The sequence below is a fragment of the Conger conger genome, chromosome 1 (genome assembly GCF_963514075.1).
Source record: "Conger conger chromosome 1, fConCon1.1, whole genome shotgun sequence".
NCBI lineage: Eukaryota > Metazoa > Chordata > Actinopteri > Anguilliformes > Congridae > Conger > Conger conger.
Genome location: NC_083760.1, coordinates 44,080,506 through 44,104,816, shown reverse-complemented (window position 1 = coordinate 44,104,816; position 24,311 = coordinate 44,080,506). Strand labels below are relative to the sequence as shown.

Below are 24,311 nucleotides of genomic sequence, written 5' to 3'. Positions count from 1 at the left end.
GTGCAGGAGATACATGTGTGGAGGAGCACGAGAATAAAGGCGTGTTATTGAAGTTCGCTCTCAGTCTGATTGATTAGATTCGCACGATATACAGTAGGTATCGAACAGTGGCCACCCGCATTCAATCCTTGGACCCCCCTGATTTTGGGTATAACTGATTTAAAGAGGGACGCAATACAAGGAGAAGAAGAAGAAGAAGAAGAAGAAGAGCAAGAGCAAGAGCCACGTCATCCGCCGCTTCGTCACCGACGCACGAAAAGAAAGATGGCAGCTTCCATCAGGGAAAAACAGACTGGTTTGTTAATGTTTTTTTTTTTTTTTTAAATCTTATCTTTGACTTTTCACATACTTCACAAGTCATGGATTCTGTATTGCTAATGTTGCAGGCGAAGAGTAATCGGGAAGCAGGAATTTAATTGCCTCATGTGTACACCAGGGAAACTTGGTAGCGTTTGGAGTCCCCTAACTCATCCCTTTGGATTTTACGGGAAGCAATAATACTAGATAACAAGATAAATAACGTTAGTCACGAATATTCATTACAACATTGTATCACATTGTGGACGACAAGCTCTTTGTCAAACTTTCAATGGGTTCACAAACATGACTTTTTATATCTGATCCCCTTAGACTAGGCTAGCTACGTCTGTAACGTTACCTAACTAGCTGTGCGTTATTGACTAGCCGGTTCTACCTGTCTTACGTTTTAGCTAAGGTTGGATTGAAATAAAATGTCAACAAGCTGCTGCTTTGGAAATATTAACATTTGTTGTGTCGCTATCTAGCGGTCTGAACTGTTACAGGATTTGTAGGCTAATTTGATTAAACGGGTAACAATAGCTATTCCGTAGTTAACGTTACTAGCCAACGTTAGATAGAAAGAAAGCGAATGCTCTGTTGAATCTTCGTACTTATAACATTTTTCTTTCCTTTAGCTGCCCTGAAGCGGATGTTGAATTTCAATGCTCCTCCAATGAAAAACGCTGCAGCTGAACCAGTATGGAAGGTACCAAATTATTCTAGCTATTTATACACCTTACCGGTAGTAAAACATACAGTGCAGTCCGTAAATATTTGACAATGGTACAATTTTTGTTTTGTCTCCGTGCTCCGGGACTGTGAATTTGAAATGAAACCGTGAATATGACGTTAAAGTGCAGTCTGTCACCTTTAATTTGACGTTATTTACATCCGTATCGCATGATCCGTGTTGGCCATCCATTTTAGGGGACCAAAAGTAATTGGACACTTAGCTTTTCATCTGTTTCTTAATTAATAAATTGAGATGATATATACATATATATGATTCTCTTCATTGCTTGGCAACGTGACGGTTTCCATGTCGATTCCGAAGGGGTCACATATCCATTGATCATCTCCGTGTTTCTCTGGGAAGTAGTTGTGAAACCGAGCTGGCAGTTTAGTGAGATGTGCCGTGAGAGTACTTTTCAGGCCATTTTTGGCCATTGTGTCCAGCCGTTGTGCTTCATGACAAGTGTTGGGAAATATGTCATGTCTGTCTTTGCATTGTGGGTAAATTATGTAACCAATCTTCTTTTTGAACACAGCGATTTTGTCAGACTCAAAAATATTGTATCCCCTCTGGCTCACACGAGTTGGGTATCTTGCTTATGTGTTCAACAAGATAGGCAAGTCGTGCAAGCCAGATTTCGTTGTCTAACAGCTCAGTATAAGGCAAGTTATTCCTCTGAAAGGAAGGATGCGATTTCTGTTTTAAGTTTGTAAAAGCATGACACCTTTCTCTTTGATAGCCAGCACACTTCCGAGTGATACAACACCTGTATATGTGCTCAGAGCCCAGGTCTTTGCACAGATTTGTAAAACCCTGGCTGTTCTTGGCACTCCGTTTGATATGGTTCACCACTAATGTGGATGACATCTTTCAATGTTTCATCAAGCATTGGCACCATATCCTTGGCTGCTAATGCCTCTTGATGCAAAAAGCAGTGGTTCCAGATTTTCATGGTTTCATGCTCTCTTGTGCGAGCCCTTCACTACATACCACACACTGGGGTTTCAGTCCCTTTTTATTGTCAATGTACTTAATTCCATGTGTTATATACTCGGGGTCATATTCATACAACTAAAATTTTGGGGGATTTTTCCCATTTTCTCCCGATTTAGTTGCCAAGTGTACCCTATCAATTCCAATTACCCATGTTAACTGCCTCGGCTACACCATCTACGATCCTGTCTGAGGAGATCTAATGATCCGGAGAATGACACGCTTTCTCTAAGCCACATCCCCTCCATCCATCGAGGTGATCAGGGCCAATGCTTCAGCCGTGCGCCACCACTGCTCCTGATTACTGGCAATCTAACATTATCTGATCTGGATGTGGTGGAAGTTTGTGTGTCTGATCATAGAGCTGTAATAATGAAATTGGCAGTCGTGACACAGTCCCCGACAAGCAATGCACTATAATGTTTAGGAATATATGCCACCCCATAGCCGGAGGCAGTCCCCTTCCACAATGTATATGCTAAAAATATTGCGGATGCACTGTCATTTTTTCCCCCCTGTGGGAATCCTACAAAAATTCTCACAGATCAACTCACCTCTTATGTAAAAAGAGCTATGCAAATTGTTGGATGTCGGGTCTGTAAGAGAGGAAACTTGGGTGGAGAGTCAAAGCCAAAATAAAAATGAAATTCATTATGTGTTGGACCTTGGCTGCATTCTGATGGTGGAGGTGTGTGGCAAGTGTTGGTTCATGGGAAGGAAGCAGGGAAATCCGAGGTCCACGGATATTATTTCTCAGCCTCAAAATGGCTTCCTTGACTTTCATTGGCACAACTCTAGTGCTCATGTGGACAGATGCCAATAGCAGACTCCATAGGCAATCCCAAGCCTTGAATCAAAAATAGCAGCTGAAAGCTTTCCTGTACCTGCATCAAGGAAGCGATTAAATAAACCTAACTAATCAGAAATGACTGAGAAGCCAAATGTCCAACTACATTTGGTCCCCCAAAATGGTGGGACTATAAAAGGATTACCTGATTACCTATACAGATTACCTGATATGGATGTAAGTACCCTCAAATTAGAGGTGAATGTCTGCATTTTTAATATTATTCATTGCTTCAATTAAAATCCAATGAGCTCTAGAACTGAGCCAAACGAACAGAAATTGTATTACTGTCCAAGTTCTTACAGACTACAATACATGTTTCATGCCCTGTAAAGACTGGTTTTATTTCATAAACATACAACATCTGTACAGGAAACACTGCTCAACATTCACATATTTTAGGAGGCTATTGGAGAATCAAATTTTTGTTCAAAATGTGGATTTGTTTGTGTGAAACTTGATTTGGAATATTCATATTTATAAAAAGCTATATATAACTTATTTACTATTACCCTTGCAGGTACTAATCTACGACCGGTTTGGCCAAGACATAATCTCTCCTTTGCTGGCTGTCAAAGAGTTGCGAGACATGGGCATAACTTTACACCTGTGAGTGATTAAGCACCAATGGCAAGGTTTCCTACTTATGATGTCTGTATGTATCGCTGTTTGATGTATACAATTGTGTGTTGTAGACTACTCCATTCAGATCGAGACCCTATCCCAGATGTTCCTGCCATCTACTTTGTGCTGCCCACAGAGGAGAATATCCAGAGGATATGCCAGGTATACAAGCACCCGACTGCAAGTTCACACAATGCATGCGGATTTATGGAAAACCGACCAGAGGGAGATCTCATTGTTTTTCCCTCCTTCCCTGTAGGACCTTCGGAACCAGTTGTACGAGTCTTACTACCTAAATTTCATCTCTGCAATTTCCAGAAGCAAACTGGAAGACATTGCCAGTGCAGCACTTGGGGCCAGTGCTGTGAACCAAGTCACTAAGGTCTGTCTTATTCTCCCTAAATACCAGTTATGCACCTCCACTTATGTACTGGTGTCAGAGGGTATGTCCTTAAAGTCAATTCCCCAATGGCTTGATGGGGGTAAAAAAATCTTATGTGATATAGCATCCATGCACAAGTATTTTGCAGTCTAAAATTCAGATGATCAGTATAACAAGTCAGATTTAAACTGAGTGTTATTCAGTGTGCTTTTTCCGTCTGATCCTGTGTTTTGGTTTTTATTTCACCCAATCTAGTCTTATCCTCTGCTCTAATAATGACCTAATAAAGTGTGATGTTTTTTTTTTAGATTATTATAATTTTTATTTTTCTATTTCCCATTTGGTTGTAAATGGATGAATGAAGTCACTCAGCACTTTTTCTACATTCTATTATTGGAATGCTCATGCTGATTATATAGTGGTCCTCAGTGGCGGCAGCTAGTTTGGATGGGCAAGATTTTTTTCATGGGCCCTTCCTCACCCTAAGATGCAGGCATGTGAATGCAGGCAAGCAAACACATATAACCTACACGCACACACACACAGAAAGCACCATTAGACAGACATTTTACAGACACTTACTTACTTTGGATTTTATTTGGCTTATGAGTTACTTTGATTATTGGGACACGATACATCGTTTGCGATACTTTATAATATTTGTATAATCAAGTAACCATAGGTGGGATGTTTACATAACTAACGCTTAGGCCTGTAGGGTACTCGTGTCAGTATCAGAGGAAAAGCACAACACAATAAATTCACTGAATGTATTGTTCACTGTGCTTGTATGCCTAATTCATTGAATGCGTTTTTACAATAAAATATGAAATAGTGTATGAAAATAAGTTAATTTCTTAGCTTTTGTTTTATCTTTCAACTTGTCTTCTCTATTATTATTGGAAAAAATTACAGTATATTTATATTTTATGGGCGACATGGCTCAGGCAGTAAGTCGTCTGGCAGTCGGAGGGTTGCCGGTTCGATCCCCCACCCGAGCTGTGTCGAAGTGTCCCTGAGCAAGACACCTAACCCCCCCAAATGCTCCTGACGAGCTGGTTGGCGCCTTGCATGGCAGACAATCGCCGTTGGTGTGTGAGTGTGTGTGTGAATGGGTGAATGAGAAGCATCAATTGTACAGTGCTTTGGATAAAGGCGCTATATACAGTCAGGTCCATAACATCGACACAATTCTCCTCTTTTTGGCTCTATACACCACCACAATGGATTTGAAATGAAACAAACAAGATATGCTTTAACTGCAGACTTTCAGCTTTAATTTGAGGGTATTTACATCCAAATCAGGTGAACGGTGTAGGAATTACAACAGTTTCTATATGTGCCTCACACTTTAAGGGACCAAAAGTAATGGGACAATTGGCTGCTCAGCTGTTCCATGGCCAGGTGTGTGTTATTCCCTCACTATCTCATTTACAAGGAGCAGATAAAAGGTCTAGAGTTCATTTCAAGTGTGCTATTTGCATTTGGAATCTGTTGCTGTCAACTCTCAATATGAGATCCAAAGAGCTGTCACTATCAGTGAAGCAAGCCATCATTAGGCTGAAAAATCAAAACAAACCCATCAGAGAGATCGCAAAAACATTAGGTGTGGCCAAATCAACTGTTTGGAACATTCTTAAAAAGAAAGAATGCACCGGTGAGCTCAGCAACACCAAAAGACCCAGAAGACCATGGAAAACAACTGTGCTGGATGACAGAAGAATTCTTTCCCTGGTGAAGAAAAACCCCTTCACAACAGAACACTCTCCAGGAGGTAGGTGTATATGTGTCAAAGTCAACAATCAAGAGAAGACTTCACCAGAGTGAATACAGAGGGTTCACCACAAGATGTAAACCATTGGTGAGCCTCAAAAACAGGAAGACCAGATTAGAGTTTACAGCCTTTACAGTTCTGGAACAACATCCTATGGACAGATGAGACAAAGATCAACTTGTACCAGAATGATGGGAAGAGAAGAGTATGGAGAAGGAAAGGAACTGCTCATGATCCAAAACATACCACCTCATCAGTGAAGCATGGTGGTGGTCGTGTCATGGCGTGGGCATGTATGGCTGCCAATGGAACTGGTTCCCTTGTAAATATTGATGATGTGACTGCTGACAAAAGCAGCAGGATGAAATCTGAAGTGTTTCGGGCAATATTATCTGCTCATATTCAGCCAAATGCTTCAGAACTCATTGGACGGCGCTTCACAGTGCAGATGGACAATGACCCGAAGCATACTGCGAAAGCAACCAAAATGTTTTTTGATGCAAAGAAGTGGCATGTTATGCAATGGCCAAGTCAATCACCTTGCAGTAGAGGCCTGGCAGAGCATCACCAGGGATGAAACCCAGCGTCTGGTGATGTCTATGCGTTCCAGACTTCAGCCTGTAATTGACTGCAAAGGATTTGCAACCAAGTATTGAAAAGTGAAAGTTTTGATTTATGATTGTTAGTTTGTCCCATTACTTTTGGTCCCTTAAAAAGTGGGAGGCACATGTACAAACTGTTGTAATTCCTACACCGTTCACCTGATTTGGATGTAAATACCCTTAAATTAAAGCTGAAAGTCTGCTGTTAAAGCACATCTTCTTCGTTTCATTTCAAATCCATTGTGGCGGTGTATAGAGCCAAAAAGATGAGAATTGTGTCGATGTCCCAATATTTATGGACCTGACTGTAAATGCCAACCATTTACCATTTATGCAGGTACTTATTAGTCTTGTTCTTATTATGGACACAACTCCTCATGCAGTTGATAAAACTAAACTACCAAACCAATTTATACTTTCTATATCATAAGTTTTATAAAAAAACAGCTCTGACTTAACATTGGTGGAAAGCTTTTACAGCAGAAAACCGGTCCGGCAATTGAACAAACCAACATAATAAACTGCTGGGAGAGAATTGGCAGCTTCCTTGGTGAATTTGAATGCAATGTACAGTGAAGTACATTTACGGACTTAAATGTTAAATTACGGTCTTGACTAATGTTAATCAAGGTTGAACAATGTGAGAATGAAATTACTTTCGGCGAAACACTCTTGTGCTTCAAGAGCATTTTCACACAAGGCACTTAAATGGCGCTCAATATTTTATGCATTAGACAAGCTATGTACACATGATCAAGACACTTCACATTGGAAAACATATTTCCCAGCAGCACTAACACCAAATGAATTACCCTGCCAAGTTATTTCATTGAATAGTTCATACAATATAACTACTTTTTGTAGAACAGACACACAGTCTAAATTTAGCATGATCAGCCTATTATAAAAAATAAAATGTAATAACCATGTCTGAGATGAGTTTGCTTATTTAAGGATCTATAAACACTACTGTTGAAGCAAATGTTGTCTGTGTGTAATTTTCCAGTTAGTGGTTAAAATACAATACCTGTAAAAAAATGGACATTCTGGTATAAGACACAGGGATACATGGGCCCTCCTAAACCACGGGCCCAAGTGCAGCTGTGCCTGCTGCACTGCCTATATCACTGCCACTAGTGGTCCTCTCTACTGCTTGGGAAGTAAAATAGCGTTGTTTATTTTATGTTGCCTATTACCAGTTATCATAGTTGCCTGGGAACAGAAAAGCAGCTATTGGAGCAACCTGTTGGTTCGTGGCTAAGGTACAAGACTGGGACCTGGAAGGTTGGTGGTTCAAGCCCCGGTGTAGCCATGATAACATCTGCACAGCTAAAACCCACATTGCTCCCGGCAGGATTATCCCCTGCTTAGTCTAACCAACTCTAAGTTGTTTTGGACAAAAGTGTCAGATAAATAACAAAGTATAAATTATATTATTTTGTAACTGGGAGGGGCAATCTCACTTTTGGTCAATTTCATTTAGAGCCATCCAGCTTGCCTCCGGTATAGTTCATACTCAGCTGGTACCTGTGGACTGCAGGTGCCCGTTTGTGAAGAATAGGCTGAGTGGTGCATGATGGGATGTCGTAGCTCTACTGGCTAAAAGCATTCCTCTCTGTGCAATGTTGTACTGCCTTGTGAGGTTGTCAGCCAATGTTGGCCCTGGTCAGCACTTCACTGGAACAGTGCCGTACCAGTCACCCGGCAGCCATGAAATGTCCATTCTGATTGGTTACTGTTTGCCATGTGCTTAGTGAACCTTCCATCCACCATCCAGCCTGAAAAAGGCAGCTTGTAACAAACCTGTAATTTTGCTTTTGTAGGTGTTTGATCAGTATTTGAACTTCATCACACTGGAGGATGATATGTTTGTCTTGTGCAACCAAAACAAAGAACTTATTTCCTACCACGGTAGGTTTATTATTATTTATTTATTTATTTTCATTTTCTTTTCTTTTTTTTTTTTCATGCTTTGAGCAGCTTATTATGTTGATCACTTTCAGCCCTTTAGATGAGTGGTTAAACAATGTAGATTTTATAACCATTTCATATGTGGCACCTAAACTGTAATGTACTGTAATTGGTGAATATCAATGTTTAATTACAACATATTTTTCCATCTCATCGATTTGACAGCAGGCTAGGAAAATTGAATGATTAATTGTTTGATTTGTTTTCCAGAGTGATTGTATTCTGTATTCTTTAACCTAATTTACATTTCATATGGCAGCAATTAATAAGCCTGACATCATGGACACAGACATGGAGGTCATCATGGACACAATAGTGGATAGTCTCTTCTGCTTCTTTGTCACTTTGGGTGAGTTCGGTGCAATCATGAGTGCAGTCCGCTGTCGGGCATATTCAGAGTCTTGGTGCCAAATTCTATATTTTCTCAATTGAATGTTTTTAGGTTCATTTGAATGAGAACCTACAAAATATACAGTGTCCTCCATAATGTTTAGGACAAAGACCCATTATGTGTCGATTTGCCACAATTTCTGATTTGGACAATTAACATGGTTAAAATGCACATTCTCATATTTTATTAAGGGGTATTTTTATACATTTTGGTTTCGCCATCTAGAAATGACAGCGGTGTCTATACATAGTCTGCCCCCTTTTCAGGGCACCTTAATGTTTGGGACACATGACTTAACAGGTGTTTGTAATTGCTCAGGTGTGTTTAATTGCCTCCTTAATGCAGGTATAAGAACGCTCTTGGCACCTAGTCTTTCCTCTTGTCCTTTAATCACCTGAGGAAATGATTATTGCTGTTTATCAACATGAGGAGTTTTGCCAGTGAAAGTCAAAGAAACCATCATGAGACTGAGAAACACAAGTGGAACCTTTAGAGACATTGGCCAAACCTTAGGCTTACCAAAAACAGTTTGGAACATAATTAAGAAGAAAGAGAACGCTGGTGAGCTAACTAATTACAAAGAGACTGGCAGGGCAAGGAAGACCTCCACAGCTGATGACAGAAGAATTCTCTCCATAATAAAGAATCCCCAAACTCCTGTCTGACAGATCAGAAACACTCTTCAGGAGCCAGTTGTGGATTTGTCAATGACCACTTTCCGCAGGCGACTTCATGAACAGAAATACAAAAGCTGCACGGCAAGATGCAAACCACTGGTTAGCCGCAAAAACAGGATGGCCAGGTTACAGTTTGCCAAGAAATACTTAAAAGATCAACCACTGGTCTAGTGCATCGGTTCTTAAACTGGGCGGCGCGATCCCATGGGGGTCGGCAAAAAAATGGGAGGTGTCGCGAGATGATTTTCTGTCTGAATGTATTCATTCATTCATTCATTCAATATTCTAACCCGCTTATCCCAAACAGGGTAGCAAGGGGGCTGGAGCCTATCCCAGCATACATTGGGCGAAAGGCAGGAATACACCCTGGACAGGTCACCAGTCCATCGCAGGGCACACACACCATTCACTCAAACACTCATACCCATGGGCAATTTAGACTCTCCGATCAGCCTAACCTGCATGTCTTTGGACTGTGGGTGGGAACCTAAGTACCCGGAGGAAACCCACGCAGACACGGGGAGAATATGCAAACTCCACACAGAGAGGCCCCGGCCGACCGGCATTCGAACCCAGGACCTCCTTGCTGTGAGGCAGCAGTGCTAGTTTAAATGGAAATCTATCGTTTTTTTTTATTTATTATTCAGTAGAGGCACAATTGGGAGTTTCCATACTGTTCCTCCAAGAGAAAGAAATGGATTGGATCCTCAGTCTGTGCGTTCTTCCACTAAGTGTCGGCACTATCAGAAGGAATATATAAGATACGGCTTCACCTGCCAAGTCAAAAATGAAATGGACCACCCACAATGTGTGCTTTTGCGGTGATGTTCTGGCAAATGAGAGCTTAAAACCAGTCAGAATTAAGAGGCATCTTGAAACCAGACATCCCGATCAAGTTAAAAAACCTGTACAGTTCTTTCAGCGAAAGGAAATTGAACTGCTTGTGCAAAAGACCGTAATAGTAACAATGCTTTCAAAAATGGAAATGTTAATAGCATTTTGTTAATTGATAAAAATAAACTAAGTGAGTGAACAGAAGAACAATATTTGGTGTGACTACCCTTTGCCTTCAAACCAGCATCAATTCTTCTAGGTACACTTGCACAAAATCAGGGATTTTGTACACATATTGTCAGGTGTGTGATTACCCAGTTATACCGAACAGTTGCTAATGATCATCAATTGAATATGTAGGTTGAAACACAATCATTAACTGAAACAGAAACAGCTGTGTAGGTGGGTTAAAACTGGGTGAGGAACAGCCAACTGCTTCCAAGGTGAGGTTGCTGAAGACCGTTTAATGTCAGAAGTCATACACCATGGCAAGACTGAGCACAGCAACAAGACACAAGGTAGTTCTACTGCATCAGCAAGGTCTCTCCCAGGCAGAAATGTCAAGGCAGGGGTTTCCAGATGTGCTGTCCAAGCTCTGTTGAAGAAGCACAAAGAAACGGGCAACGTTGAGGACCGTAGACGCAGTGCTTGGCCAAGGAAAGCAGATGAAAGAGAATTCTGGTCAGTCTTCATGGAAGAATTGCGGCCAAAAAGCCATACCTCCGACTTGCAAACAAGGCCAAGTGACTCAACAATGCACACAAACACAGGAACTGGGGTGCAGCACTTGTGAAATATTTGGCTGTAGCAGAAGGCAGTTTGTTCGCCGATCGGCTGGAGAGTGATACAAGAATGAGTGTCTGCAGGCAACAGTGAAGCATGGTGGAGGTTCCTTGCAAGTTTAGGGATTTGGTCAGAATGAATGGTCTCCTCAATGCTGAGAAGTACAGGCAGATATTTATCCATCATGCAATACCATCAGGGAGGCATCTGATTGGCCCCAAATTTATTCTGCAGCAGGACAACGACCCAAAACATACAGCCAATGCCATTAAGCACTGTCTTCAGCGTAAAGAAGAACAAGGAGTCCTGGAAGTGACGGTCTGGCCCCCACAGAGCCCTGATCTCAACATAATGGAGTCTCTGTGATTACATGAAGAGACAGAAGCATTTGAGGCTGTGGCTAGTTCTCCAAGATGTTTGGAACAACCTACCTGCTGAGTTCCATCAAAAACTGTGTGCAAGTATACCAAGAATGGATGCTGTTTGAAGGCAAAGGGTGGTCACACCAAATATTGATTTGATTTAGATTTTTCTTCTGTTCATTCACATTCACTTCTTCTCTTCATGCATTTTGTTAATTGATAAAAAAACGATTAACATTTCTATTTTTGAAAGCATTCTTATTTTACTGCATTTTTTTACACCTGCCTAATGTGTATAAGTACTGCTGTAATTTGTACATGCTGGAACCAAAATGTATAAAAATGCCCTTTATTAAAATCTGACTGCACTTTCCATGTGATTTATTCTTTTTTTAATCTCAAATTGTGGAGTACAGAGGCAAATAAATGACTTGTTTTGTCCCAAGCATTATGGAGGGCACGGTAGGTACAGCGAATTGAAGCTTAGGCTTATTCAATGAAGCATTTTTTTCTGTGCAGCAGGAGACTGAATTTGTATGGCCTGTAATAACTAGCCTGTGAGCTCATAAGAAAAAATGGACAACACACTCAAAATGGGGCAAATTGATACTAATTCCTAAATGGAGCAAGGCTAAACTTAGTTTGGAGGTTGATACACAGACAACCAAAAATGTGATGTGTTACCAGCTGTCAAGTGGTCATTGGACAAATATTGCAATACACTTCTGGACACTAGGGTGCAGCAGATACAATGGGATGGCACTGTATTGGAAAGGAATCCATCTGCCTATTCAGGAAACTCATATTTTTCATGGTAAAAGGAAGTTCTGAACTTGAATAAATAATGAAAGACAGCTGAAACTGAGTAAATTCTCAAGTGTAGGATTTATATTCCTTTCACTAACCTTTCAATAAAGCCACTGTTGTGCTGCATTGAGTTGCTTTATTTTCTAACAGGACTCATTTCTTTCCCAAATGTATTGTGTAAATCATATTTTTCTCAATATGTTTAAAACATTTTACCTAATGTTCCTGCTGCTTTCACATGATATATGCTTTAAGTGAATACAATGATGTCATTTTCAGAGAGCATTGGAGTTTTTGTTGAGATGTTTTGAGCTGACTGAGCATTGCAGAATATTGGCAAAAGATAACTGCATGTTGACTAAGCTCTGGACAACGATTTTAAATCTCAGTCCAGGAGGGCCGAAAACTGCTGGCCTGAATTACGGAAAGGTTGTGTGCTATTCAGCATGGCAGTGCCTTGGCTTTGTGAGATGATGTTGATTGGATGTTGACGTCTCCCACATTTTTGCAGCTTTTTATTTTTTGCTTTTGCAGTTGTACGACGTTGTGTAGCAGGGAACTGGACTTGTTGAATTTTTAATCCCAGGCTAGGCAGTCCCAGTTATATCCTTGAACAATGTGCTTAATCGATATTACTTCAGGAAATATACGGCTGTGCAAATAGGTTGTTTGTAAAATGTCCCTCTGGATAAAAGCATGCCGAAATGTAATCTGATGGAACTTGCCTTAATTTGTGTAAAGCTATGCATTTGTCCCCTCAGTGTCTTGACTGTCCTTTGCCTGTTTTGAGTCAGTCACAGAGGCTCCTTCACCACAGACCACTAGGGGACACCCAGCCTTTACTGTGAAAGTCTCTATGTAACACACTTTTGCTTCTTCTTTTTTTCTTTGTCTGTTCTCTTCAGGTGCCGTGCCCATAATCCGTTGTCCAAGAGGTAATGCGGCAGAGATGGTGGCTGTGGTAAGAATACGGATTCCCTTGCATAAGAGATACTTTTCCCACTCCCTGTGAATGAGGGAGGGGGCGGCACAGCTTTTATATTTATTTGGAAAAATAAGTATACCGTTCCTGTTGCACCATCCCAAGCACTGCAACACCGGGTCGATGCTTGGAGCGGATGGATTTAGCTCCTTCTCTGACTCCCTGTTCCAAAAATCTGTTTAATATATCGTCCTCTCTGGAGCACTCTGCCAGGGGTCCCGGGCCACACCCAGAACTGACCCACCCATCTCCCAACAACCCTAGGCAAGCACTGACTGGCAACCATACCTTCCAGACTCACAGTTGCTCCCCCCACCAGTCCCACTGTCCTCAACTGTACTCTGCCAGAGCAGGTTCCAAATACTTACTAGATACTACTAAATACTCTATTACTAAACATGTACTGCCATTTTTCAGTGCCTCAGGATTTCTGATATTTATATGAAGGCCTATAAAGCAGTAACATGTGTTGCGTATGTATTTTGTCAGTACAGTACAGTAACTATACAAAATAAACAAGTACATGCAAAGGTGTTTTTGTCAGCATTTAGCTGTGCCACAGCTCGAAACAGTTTCCGTCAAAGATTTGGCAGAGAGGCACTTGGCACTGTTTGCATTGCCAGGGAGTTGACTGGTTGACTTCTTTGGTGTCTCTGCAGTTCTCTGCAAGTCCTCTCGTATGTGCCTTTTCCCCCTGGCTCCTCCTGTAAGCGAATGGGGATTGGTACGGGCTGAGCTTCTGCCTGGAGAGCGGGAATTTTCAGTCACCCCACAGAACTGCGCTGTCAGCACCTCTGGCTGCTGGGCCCTGCTGTGACATGGAAGTCTCAAGCGGTCTCACTGTAAATACAGTAAAGAATGTATCTAAGTATGTCCCATTTTAGATGAACTGAATATTTCAGTCTGAATTTAAAGTCATAGTCAAAGTAGATTTTTGTTTCCATTTCACTAATCAAGAAGCTTTTTGCTGTGCTTCTGTGGGTTGCTGAGCAATGGCCTGTTCAACAGGCTTGAGAGATATCCTAACCATATAGACTGTTCTAGGCAAAAATAATGGATTGTAGCCTCTCCCCTGTGTTGGAAGTGGGTTGCATCGCACAGAGAGAACTTGCCTCGAACAGATTGGCTATTAGATTTAAAAGTCTGATTTGTCAACTACTATGTTGCAGCCAGAAAAACTGTGGTTCTAGGAAAAACAGAATCAAAGTTATTAAATTAAATGAAGAGTGACTGATTATAAGTTGTAGACGACATGGATTCTGAGGGGTTAATCTATCAAGATTTTGCTGTAAAATCACATGGGTTATTTCCATTGTGGTCCTGTAGACTTGGCTGGAAGGCAGGAATATGATGTAGCATGTAAGCTACTCATTACTCATTATAAAGTCAACACACATTCAGCAGATTACACATTATTTAAACTTAAAGTAGTACATTCTCTGATTTTACCTAGGAGCCAATTTTTCAAGTGTTTCTTAAAACTATTAAGTTAAATATGTTTATTCTATGAATCCAGCAGATTTAACCGCCATTACACTCGTTTAATCTGGCACTTTAAATACCGAAAACAAGTGTATCAACTGTTAAAACACCCCACTGAGCCAGCATGTAAAATATATAGAAGATAAACAGTTAATTATCAATTATATCTGCAAATTCAGTGATGGGCAGAGCAACCTGTTGATCAACCTTTATCAAAATGTACAACTTGCAACCAGGTGAAAATTAAGAGATTTATTAAGTTACAAAAATATGCACGTCTTATCTACAAACGTGGTTCATCTTCCTTAAAACAATGCAAATCAATGGAACACTATACCAACCCACAGCTTGTTTCCACCCAAAGTAATCCAACGAAAGCCAAAGTAAAAGCTCAAGAACCAAAAGACAGGCAAATATTCCAAAAGGCCACAGATGAAATGTGAAAGGCCAGACCAAGGTGCAGGTCTGAGATGCCAACTTCCAACTCAAAAACAAAAAGTAAAAGTCAGGTCTATTGCAAAGTTTGGGATCTTAAAGTAGGATATCAGCATGAGGTCTGTTATGCTACCCCCATTGAGAGGTATGCGTGCACACCAAATGGCTGACCCCTCCAGTTCTGTCTCTCCGTTTTTTTTTTTTAATCCAATTTGGCCTGGTCTTTTGAAATTCCCTATGGCCCAATGGTGAATTGGGAATTAGTTCCCTGACCGTATGAACCGATTTTAGATTTTATTCCATTCTTCTCCAAAGAACTGTTTGTCTCCCTAACCTGCTTCTTAGATTGGGCAGTTTCAGTTTGTACATACTAGCCATCATATTTATGATATGACTATGATAGATTCACCTGTCATGTATCCATTGCAAAGACTCATGAGTAAAACCAATTGCTTTTAATTTATACGGTAGTATCTGGTGATCCACTGTAATGTTTTTTGCTCATCAAGCATCGCCATTCCACAGTACTTGCCCTCGTATATTTCCTTTATAATAAAATCAGTCAAAGTTAACAAGCCTCTGTTGAAAAATACTTCCTAAACCAGAAAAATTTTGTCATGAATGACTCTTTCTATGATTTTTGGTATAATATAGACACGGGTGTGTAGTTGCCTCTTTCTAGCTTACTGCCTTTTTATACGGAGCAGTAACTCTTGCCTTTTTGAATTCTTGGGTGACTTTTGATTGAGAAATGGAGAGGGTTTAAGATGTGTGTGATATTCAGGGGAAGACTGTGCTTTGTGCTGTTTATGTTCAGTGGAATGCTGTGAGAAAGCTGATCCAGAGCCTTAATGGATGCTTGTGGTGCTGACGCACATGCTGTCCCAGTCAAGACAGACGGCTCTTTGTTCCTGACTCTGAGCTGCATCTCCCACATGGGGTGACCATTTTGGCTCTGTGGCCTGTCTTGTGGGGGATGAAGCTGAGCCCAACCTCTCTGATCACCACAGAAACTGGACAAGAAGTTGCGGGAGAACTTGAGGGATGCCCGTAACAGCCTGTTCACCGGTGATACCATGGGAGCCAGCCAATTCAGGTGTGTCACTGCGTTCTCTCTGATCAAGAGCATCAGCACAAGTATTATGACTCCACATGCCATTAGGATTGTTTGTAAAATGTATTTTCTATGATACTTGATTGATCATACATCAAGTCCTTTGAAGAATTCAGTGCCTGGTACACAAGATAATACTAATCCTGCAAAGCACATGAACAGTATTTTATTTGCATGGCATTATCAGACACTCAGAAGGAAATGGCCTGCTGCCTGCATCCTTAGAAGTGAGCTCCCTCCAAAGGTGGCGTCCCCACAGAAAAGGAACCTCAAAAGGCAATGAGTTTGCCTTATAATCAAAGGAACTCATGCATTTAATATAATTTTTGGTCTAGTTCATTGGAAGGTCACAGAGGCTTTAAGACAGTGCATACATTGTTCCAGTGTATTCAATTAAATTATTGTGAAATAATTTTTTAGATAGAACTACAACAAATGATCATGTTCACTGTGGACTCGCACAACTGCTGCTTTCCGGTTTTCCTTTTTTTTTTCGTGTATTTGGTGGTTTCTTCTGCGGCAAGAATGCCACTGGCCAGGAAATAATACTTGCGAGGTTCTGACCGTAGTGATCACCCATACCCATAATTTCATAATTACCCATAGTCTGTAGTGATTTAGGGTTTGTTTCACACAACCACCACCAGGTGGCAAATATGAGCACTCTACTCCACAGCTGAACAAGGTCCTGCTTGCTCTTGTTTTTGTTGTTCATTTTTTCCCGCCAATGAATAGCCCTTTCTTGAAATATCTTGATTTCAGTGAAGGTACCGTGCATCGACAGTTTATACTCTGTAGTACAGTAGCTAACCTACAATATGACTAGGGTGTTAGAGGTCCACTGCCACTCTTTTTTCACTTGAGCTTATTTGGATGAAATTGCGTCACTTGACGTGTTTGTTTTGAGAAGCTTTGCCCCATATCTAGGAAACGGCTACACTGACGGTGATTTTAAAAAGGTCTACACATAATTTAAGCATTTAATCCAGATAAGCTCAAGTCCCCAGTTGAAAATTCCAATTTCCGACCTCCAAGCATTCATCACATTACATGCATTGCATTTGGCAGAAGTACTTATCCAGAGCGACTTACAGCAAAGTGCAAAGTGTATACCCATAACCAGGGTTTTATTGTATTTTTTTAAATAATAATACTGCAACACGCAAATGTGTGAAAACTGCTTACCTAGCCAAACAAAACTAGCAAAGGTATCATCCTGATGATACAAGTAAATAACACGGGTAAAGACAACAGTTAAGGTTTACAGGGAGGTAGGGAGGGACGGGGAGAGATGCAGCTTGAAGAGGTGCCTCTTCAGTCTACACTTGAAGGTGGCAAGAGACCTCCTGACCTCCATGGGGAGTTTGTTCCACCACCGTGGAGCCAGAACCAGACAGTAATCGTGAGTGGGAAGTGGAAGTGTGGAGAGGGGGAGGCGCCAGGCCTCCTGTGCTGGCCAAACGGAGAGGTCTGGCAGGTGTGTAGGGTCTGATGATCTTTTGGAGGTAAGCTGGGGCTGACCCCTTAACTGCTTGGAAGGCTAGCACCAATGTTTTGAATTTGATGAGAGCCATGAGGGTGACGAGAGTGTTGAAGACCAGACGAGCTGCTGCATTCTTGATAAGTTGGAGGGGTCTGGTGGCGGATGTTGGGAGGCCAGCCAGGAAAGAGTTGCAGTAGTCCAGGCAGGACAAAACCATGGCTTGGACCAGGAGCTGGGTCGAGTAAGGGGTGAGAAAGGGGCATATTCTCCGGATGTTGTATAGGAGGAACCTGAATGGCCGGGTCACCGCCTGTTCTCGGAGAGGGACAGACTGTTGTCCATCACCAGGCCGAGGTTCCTTGCACAGGGTGATGGCATCAGTGAGGTATCCCCTAGGGAAATGGAGCGATCTAGATGGGGAGAGGTAAGAGCAGGAAGGAAGACTTTCACTCGTACCTGGGCTGATCTTTAGGTGGTGGTTGTCCATCCAGCTCTGGATGTCACTCAGGCACGCAGAGATGCGGGCTGAAACCTGTGTCTCAGGTGGTGGGAATGAGAAGAAGGTAGGATAGACCATGAGCAGTGATAACAGGGCCAAGGGATCTAGTGTAAAGAGAGAAAAGAAGCGGGCCCAGGACTGAGCCCTGGGGAACTCCTGTGGCAAGGGGCCAATACTGTATCAGCCCAGGTAACCTGGAAGGGGCGACCAGAGAGGTTGACTAGAAGCGGCTCGTTCGATTGTTTTAGATAGAAAAGGAAGGCAAGATGCCGAGCGGTAGTGCTGGATGCTAGAGGGGTCCAGGGTAGGCTTTTCTTCTGCAGCGAGGTGATGTGGGCCCTCTTGGCGGTTATCAAATCAATAAAATGGTAGCTTTGATATAGGACTAGCTATTCAATAAATCAACCTGACTACAAGAGATGGTATAATTAAGTGTTATGGAATGAGAACCTGTGGTATATCATGGATATTGGCACAGCAAGTGGGATGTTACACCCCCTAGATGTGCCAAAATCTACGATATACCATGGGTTCGAGTTCCATAACGCTTTTATACAATGGTTACCACACTTATCTTTCAAAATTGCACAAAAGAAATTAAGACAAACTTTAAATTAATGTAGTAGTTTGTGGGAAAAGTGTTCTTCCGCTGAACAGTAGTTTATTGGTTGCTAAGCAACGGTATTGTGAATGTTAGCTAACAATAATGTATGCCCACTCCACTAACCTTAGATGAGCAATGCTATTGCAATAATGTATCCCCACTGCATTAACGTTAGCTAGCTTGCTGGTTTACATTACACCAGACAACACTGACTTTTTTAATCATGGTTTTTATAAAATCTTATTGAACACATTCAAAACGATACAACAGCAAATGCCTCAACCCACCCAACCCACTTAGTCTAATCAACTGTACATCGCTCTGGATAAGAGTGTTTGCCAAATGCCAATAATGTCATGTAATAATGTAAATCCCTCCCTCCCCTCCCAAACCCACATCAATCAACTAATTTAAAAATTAATTCAGAAATTTAATTTTTTTTAAAAAGAATAGAATAAAATGAAATAAATAAATAAATAAATGAATAAAAAAACTAAAAAACAATGGCATATGTTTAGAGGGGGGCTACTCAGCCATTAGAGGCAGAATCAATTAGCAGCATCCTGGAGAGGCTGCCAGATCTTATCAAATTTGGGGCCGGTTCCGCTTAGAAATGTTTCATTTTTTCCAGTTTCCTAAAATATCATTGAGAATGGGATGGGGGACTGGGGCCCTTCCATCGCATCAGGATGGCAGGATAGCTAGCAGTGTAAGGAAGGCCACAAAGCCAACAAAGTGGGAAGAGATGTTGACCGACGTAATGGTTGAGATTGAGTTGAAAACCGATTTCCAGAATTGAGAAAGTGAGGGGCAGGTCCAAAACAGGTGGGCAAGGGTAGCTGGTCCCTGATGACATCTTTCACAATTTGGGTTGGTACCAGGTTAAATACAAGTGAGTTTGCTCCTAGACCAGTGAAGTCTGTGAACCACTCTACACTGACACATCATGATGAGCCCAGATAGATGACGTGTGAACACGTTTCAAAACTGATTGCCATACCTCTGATGTGATCTCCACACCGAGATCCTGGGCCCAAGCAGCCTGTGTCGCTTCTGAAGCAAAGGGCGGGGTTACGTGGAGAGTGTTGTACAGTTTCGAGAGAGCACCTTTAGCACAGGGATTTATATTCAGAATGGTGTCAATCATGGTGAGGGGAGGGGCAGTGCAGGAAGCTGGGGAAATGTGTATGGACAAAGTCTCGGATCTGCAAGTACCTGTGGAAATGGGGCCTTGGTAAGTTCAACTGGTCACAGGACACAAATGTTCCATTAATATAGAGATGCTGCACGGAGACAATCCCATGTTCCGCCCAGGTCACAAACGCCCCATCCATTATAGAGGGAGGGAAGAAGGGATTGGAGTTCACAGGGGTTCGTAGGGGCTTCGACTGAGAGCCCAGATGGCGTAGGAGCTGGGTCCAATTTGTTTTTGTTGTAGATGTTTATCCGGGACACTACCAGATAATGTGCAGTTATTGAAATAACTCAGTGTCGTTATGAGTCATCATTTTCTTCCCCGGGGTTTGGTGGTCTTGCTGGTATTTCGATCCGAGGATGTTGTCTAAGTTGTATTTTTTTAGTTTCTACTCATTTCCAAATGAAACCTAATCATTTTATTTTGCTTTGGTAGGCTACTAGCGGCGAGATGATAACATTATGCTACGTTCATTTCGAGTACAAAGTAGATAATGGTGATCTACAAATGCAGAGTAATTTTAAAAGATGTGTGAACATTCCATTTAGCTGTACCTATATAGTGGATATTGGCATGGCTGAAATGCAAACTGACCAGGAGAGACCATGGGCATTTCTATCACAAACGATTCAAGTCTTTCTCAGATTGTTTTTTTTGTGGAGAAAAGCTGGTCTACTGAAAGGCTAAGAGCAGTTGGGGACAATCATGGGACCAACAGCTAAGCCAAAATTGGATTGAATTGCTTTGTATTTTTGAATGATGGAAAATTAAACAAAAACATCATTTTAAAATATGTAGATTTTGTTTTAATCTTCATGTTGCTTGATCCACTCAACATTGCGAATGAAGTCAGGGGTCAACGGGAACTTTAACAAATGTACCTAACACAACTTCATTACGGTTCACTTAAGGTTAGGCGTAATCAAATTTTCTTTTCTTAACTTTGATTGATTTATTTTCTTTTAGACATCGAGCGACCACTGGCAGAGGTACTATCAACAGGCTTTATGTGCTACAATAGCTAGGCTACTGGCCTCTACCCACATTCATTAGATCACTAAAAGGCAGCTAGGCACAGGCTAGACACAGGCTAGACATGGCACCAAAGTAACAGTGCATAACAGTACTGCTAAATACATAATAAACCCAACTAAATATAGGTGTTAACGCTAGCTAACTCACTAACAAAGTTTGTGAATTTAACATAATTTTTTAATTCACCATGGTCAGTATTTACTGAGCCAGTCACTACCCTGGACTGGAATGTAGCTAAGTAACACCAGAGAGGATGAGGTGAAAGTAACACCTATTACTTCGAGCCCCCACCGACACAGTTTGATTGGCAGGTCTCTTGACTTTGAAAATGAAAATGCAAAGGAGGGAATGCATTATCAATAAGAATTTTGGCAGGATTTTTGTGTGACCACATGAAAATTAACAATGGCATTTCATTTTATTTATGTCACCCTTGTGCCATGAAAAATAAATTGTAAAGGGCCATTTGAGTTTTCAGTTATAGCGAGTTTTGTCACGGATAATGCAGTCACAATAGGAAACTGTTAAATGTGGGTTTTCATTTTCATTTAAATTATGATCGGATTTTGTCGTCGATTTTGAGCAAACAAATCTGAACTTATGGGAAGCGCCTTTGCAATACACAGACGTTCTTCTTATTTTCTTATTAACATTCAAAAACATACTGACGATTAGAAAAAAGGAACCAATTATAGATCACAGATCACCTTGGTGAAAGTTTTTAATATGATCCTATTTCAAATGCCTGTTTTACAGAAACATTTTCTCAAAAAGGTGGCGGATGTTACAGTAGCGGTTGTGGTCATCCTCTCACTTTTACAAGAGTTGAGAGTTATCAATTAAAATGTCATGATTCAATGCATTTTGCCTTATTTACCTCTGTTTCATAAAAAATAAAAATAAAAACCCTGGAGGGCAGCAGTGAGCTCTTTCAAAATGCCATTAAGGTTCTGTTCCACTGAAAACAATAAAACATTTCAGTGAAATTTACCTTTTTCTGTTTACTGATGCAAATCATCCCTCAACTATTCCACTGTCAGGATAATACCATCTTTGAAATGATTATGCCATGTGTATCGTGAAATTAGTATAATTATTATTTACCATTTCCATCTTTGGAGTCGATTTTCTCAAAACCTGATTTTGGAGAAAACCTTTTTTCCCCAGTGCATAGTCATGAACATTTGCAAACATATACTCCATATGAAACAATTATAACAATATCTTTTAGCAGATTATAGACTGTTACAAAATATTCACATTTGTAATGTCTGCTACTGTATCTTGAAAAAAGTATGCAAATTAGCTAATTTACATATTTTGTCTTCATGATGGTTCAAGTATATACCTCTAAAATTATCTGGAAGACCAAAGATGTGTTTTTGGTGGAACATAACCTTGAGTGTAGTTGATCAAAATTTTTTGTCACAATGAATCCTGCACTGTAATTTAGTAAGGCTGGCATTTAGCTTTTTTGCAGCGAAATGGTGCCATGTGTGTTTTCACTCACCCTGCAAGTGTCCACCCTCCTTCTGAGTGACAGGCCGTTAAGCTGAAGCCCCTCCCTCCACCAGCTCTGCTAACTTTTAAAAAATCTCTTACTTTACTTACTTTAGTATTTTTATGCCTATAAGCACTTTGAAGTATCATTATGCTATCTAAATAAACTTGCCTTACCTTGCCTTTGATTTAGGAAATGCATACGAGATCTGTTATTCTATGAGTTCCTCACTCATTCCCTGTCTTAACACACACCCTTCAGGGAAAGCAGTCATTTATCATCTGGATGGCTGCCTGACAGCCCCATTGAGGGCCACTTAAAGATATTTTTATGATTCATTTCTCTGAGAGGTTGTCTGGAGGAATATGGAATTTGGGAGAAATTAATCATAAGGATGTTTTGTCATGTCTGTGTCACTCTTTCAGCTTTCAGAGGCCTCTGTTTGTACTCTCTGATCGCAACCTGGACCTGGCAACCCCTCTCCACCACACATGGACCTACCAGGCTCTGATCCACGATGTGCTGGTGAGTGGAACCCAGATCAATCTAAATCTCTTTCTCCTACGTCAGCGACAGGAATGTTCCCACATGATTTACACGTGCAAAACGAGTGCAATTCCAGCTGTGAATAACGTCTTCGGTCTAACTTTCAGGAACTAAATATATTTTCCTGTAAGCAGAAAGATTTTTGGTGTGTGTCTGCCTCAGAAGGAGGCTGATTATTAGCAGTTGGGGAGGTTGTACCTCCTCTCTTTTTTGAGAGCAAAGGGAGATCAAACTATGAAGGTAATTTTTACGTTTTCTTTACAATTTGCTTTTGTAATATTGCTAAATATGTAAGCAATGACTGGACGGGCAGTTTGAAGTGGTGCTGAGGGCCAGGGAGGTAAAAAGCCGAACTACCTCAAAATGGGCGGGCCTTCTCAAGTCAATGTCATCATGCCTTTATTTTTATTTTTATTTTCACCCTACTAACTCAGCTAAAATGCATAAAATGACATGCCAACGGAAGTATACCTCTCTTACTAATCAACAGTCATTGTGCAAGTCCAATTCATAATTTGAAGTGTCATCTTAAGATCTCTTTTCCACTGTATTGTAGTGTGACGAAGGGTGGTTAGGTAGCGAAAGGTATTTCTGAAATGTTTCCATTTGCTGAAAGCCTCAATAGAGACAGGAATTAATAAATTGATTCAGCCTGCTCTATGTCAAGGTATCAGCACAGATCTTTCACAACATGCTATAGCCCTGTAGTTTATATTCAGTTTGTGCAGAACAAGACTTTGTCATTTATACCCAATTATATGCATACAATTAACATGGCAGCATATTATTATTTTGATGAATTCAACAGATGCAAAATTAATTGTATATATTACATACAAAATTATAGCTTATTCCTACAGTGAGAATCAAAGTGGTTTGTGAATGACTGTGAATCACTAACAATAGTTAGCCATGACTTTTTTAAATTGTTCAATTACTTTTGGACAAATATGAATAATTATTTATTGGTGGACATAGTCAGGTCCATAAATATTGGGACATCGACACAATTCTCATCTTTTTGGCTCTATACACCACCACAATGGATTTGAAATGAAACGAACAAGATATGCTTTAACTGCAGACTTCCAGCTTTAATTTGAGGGTACTTACAAATCAGGTGAACGGTGTAGGAATTACAACAATTTCTATATGTGCCTCACACTTTTTAAGGGACCAAAAGTAATGGGACAATTGGCTGCTCAGCTGTTCCATGGCCAGGTGTGTGTTATTCCCTCATTATCTCATTTACAAGGAGCAGATAAAAGGTCTAGTGTTCATTTCAAGTGTGCTATTTGCATTTGGAATCTGTTGCTGTCAACTCTCAATATGAGATCCAAAGAGCTGTCACTATC

General features: G+C 40.9%; 1 protein-coding gene across 2 annotated transcripts in view; it reads left to right on the top strand.

The window, feature by feature from the left end:
- Nucleotides 1–24,311, top strand: part of scfd1 (sec1 family domain containing 1) — a 105,484-nt gene continuing 81,173 nt past the window's right edge. Inside the window, exons 1-10 of one of the 2 annotated variants that reach the window (XM_061240232.1) lie at nt 1–295; nt 936–1,006; nt 3,394–3,482; nt 3,569–3,659; nt 3,757–3,879; nt 8,079–8,166; nt 8,486–8,575; nt 12,986–13,041; nt 15,990–16,075; nt 22,836–22,935. In XM_061240232.1, the coding sequence (XP_061096216.1) occupies nt 265–295; nt 936–1,006; nt 3,394–3,482; nt 3,569–3,659; nt 3,757–3,879; nt 8,079–8,166; nt 8,486–8,575; nt 12,986–13,041; nt 15,990–16,075; nt 22,836–22,935 (825 nt within the window). In that variant the 5' untranslated portion in view covers nt 1–264. Of the gene's footprint in view, nt 296–372; nt 522–935; nt 1,007–3,393; nt 3,483–3,568; nt 3,660–3,756; nt 3,880–8,078; nt 8,167–8,485; nt 8,576–12,985; nt 13,042–15,989; nt 16,076–22,835; nt 22,936–24,311 lie in introns of those variants that run through there. The other variant, XM_061240242.1, reaches the window with a different exon arrangement.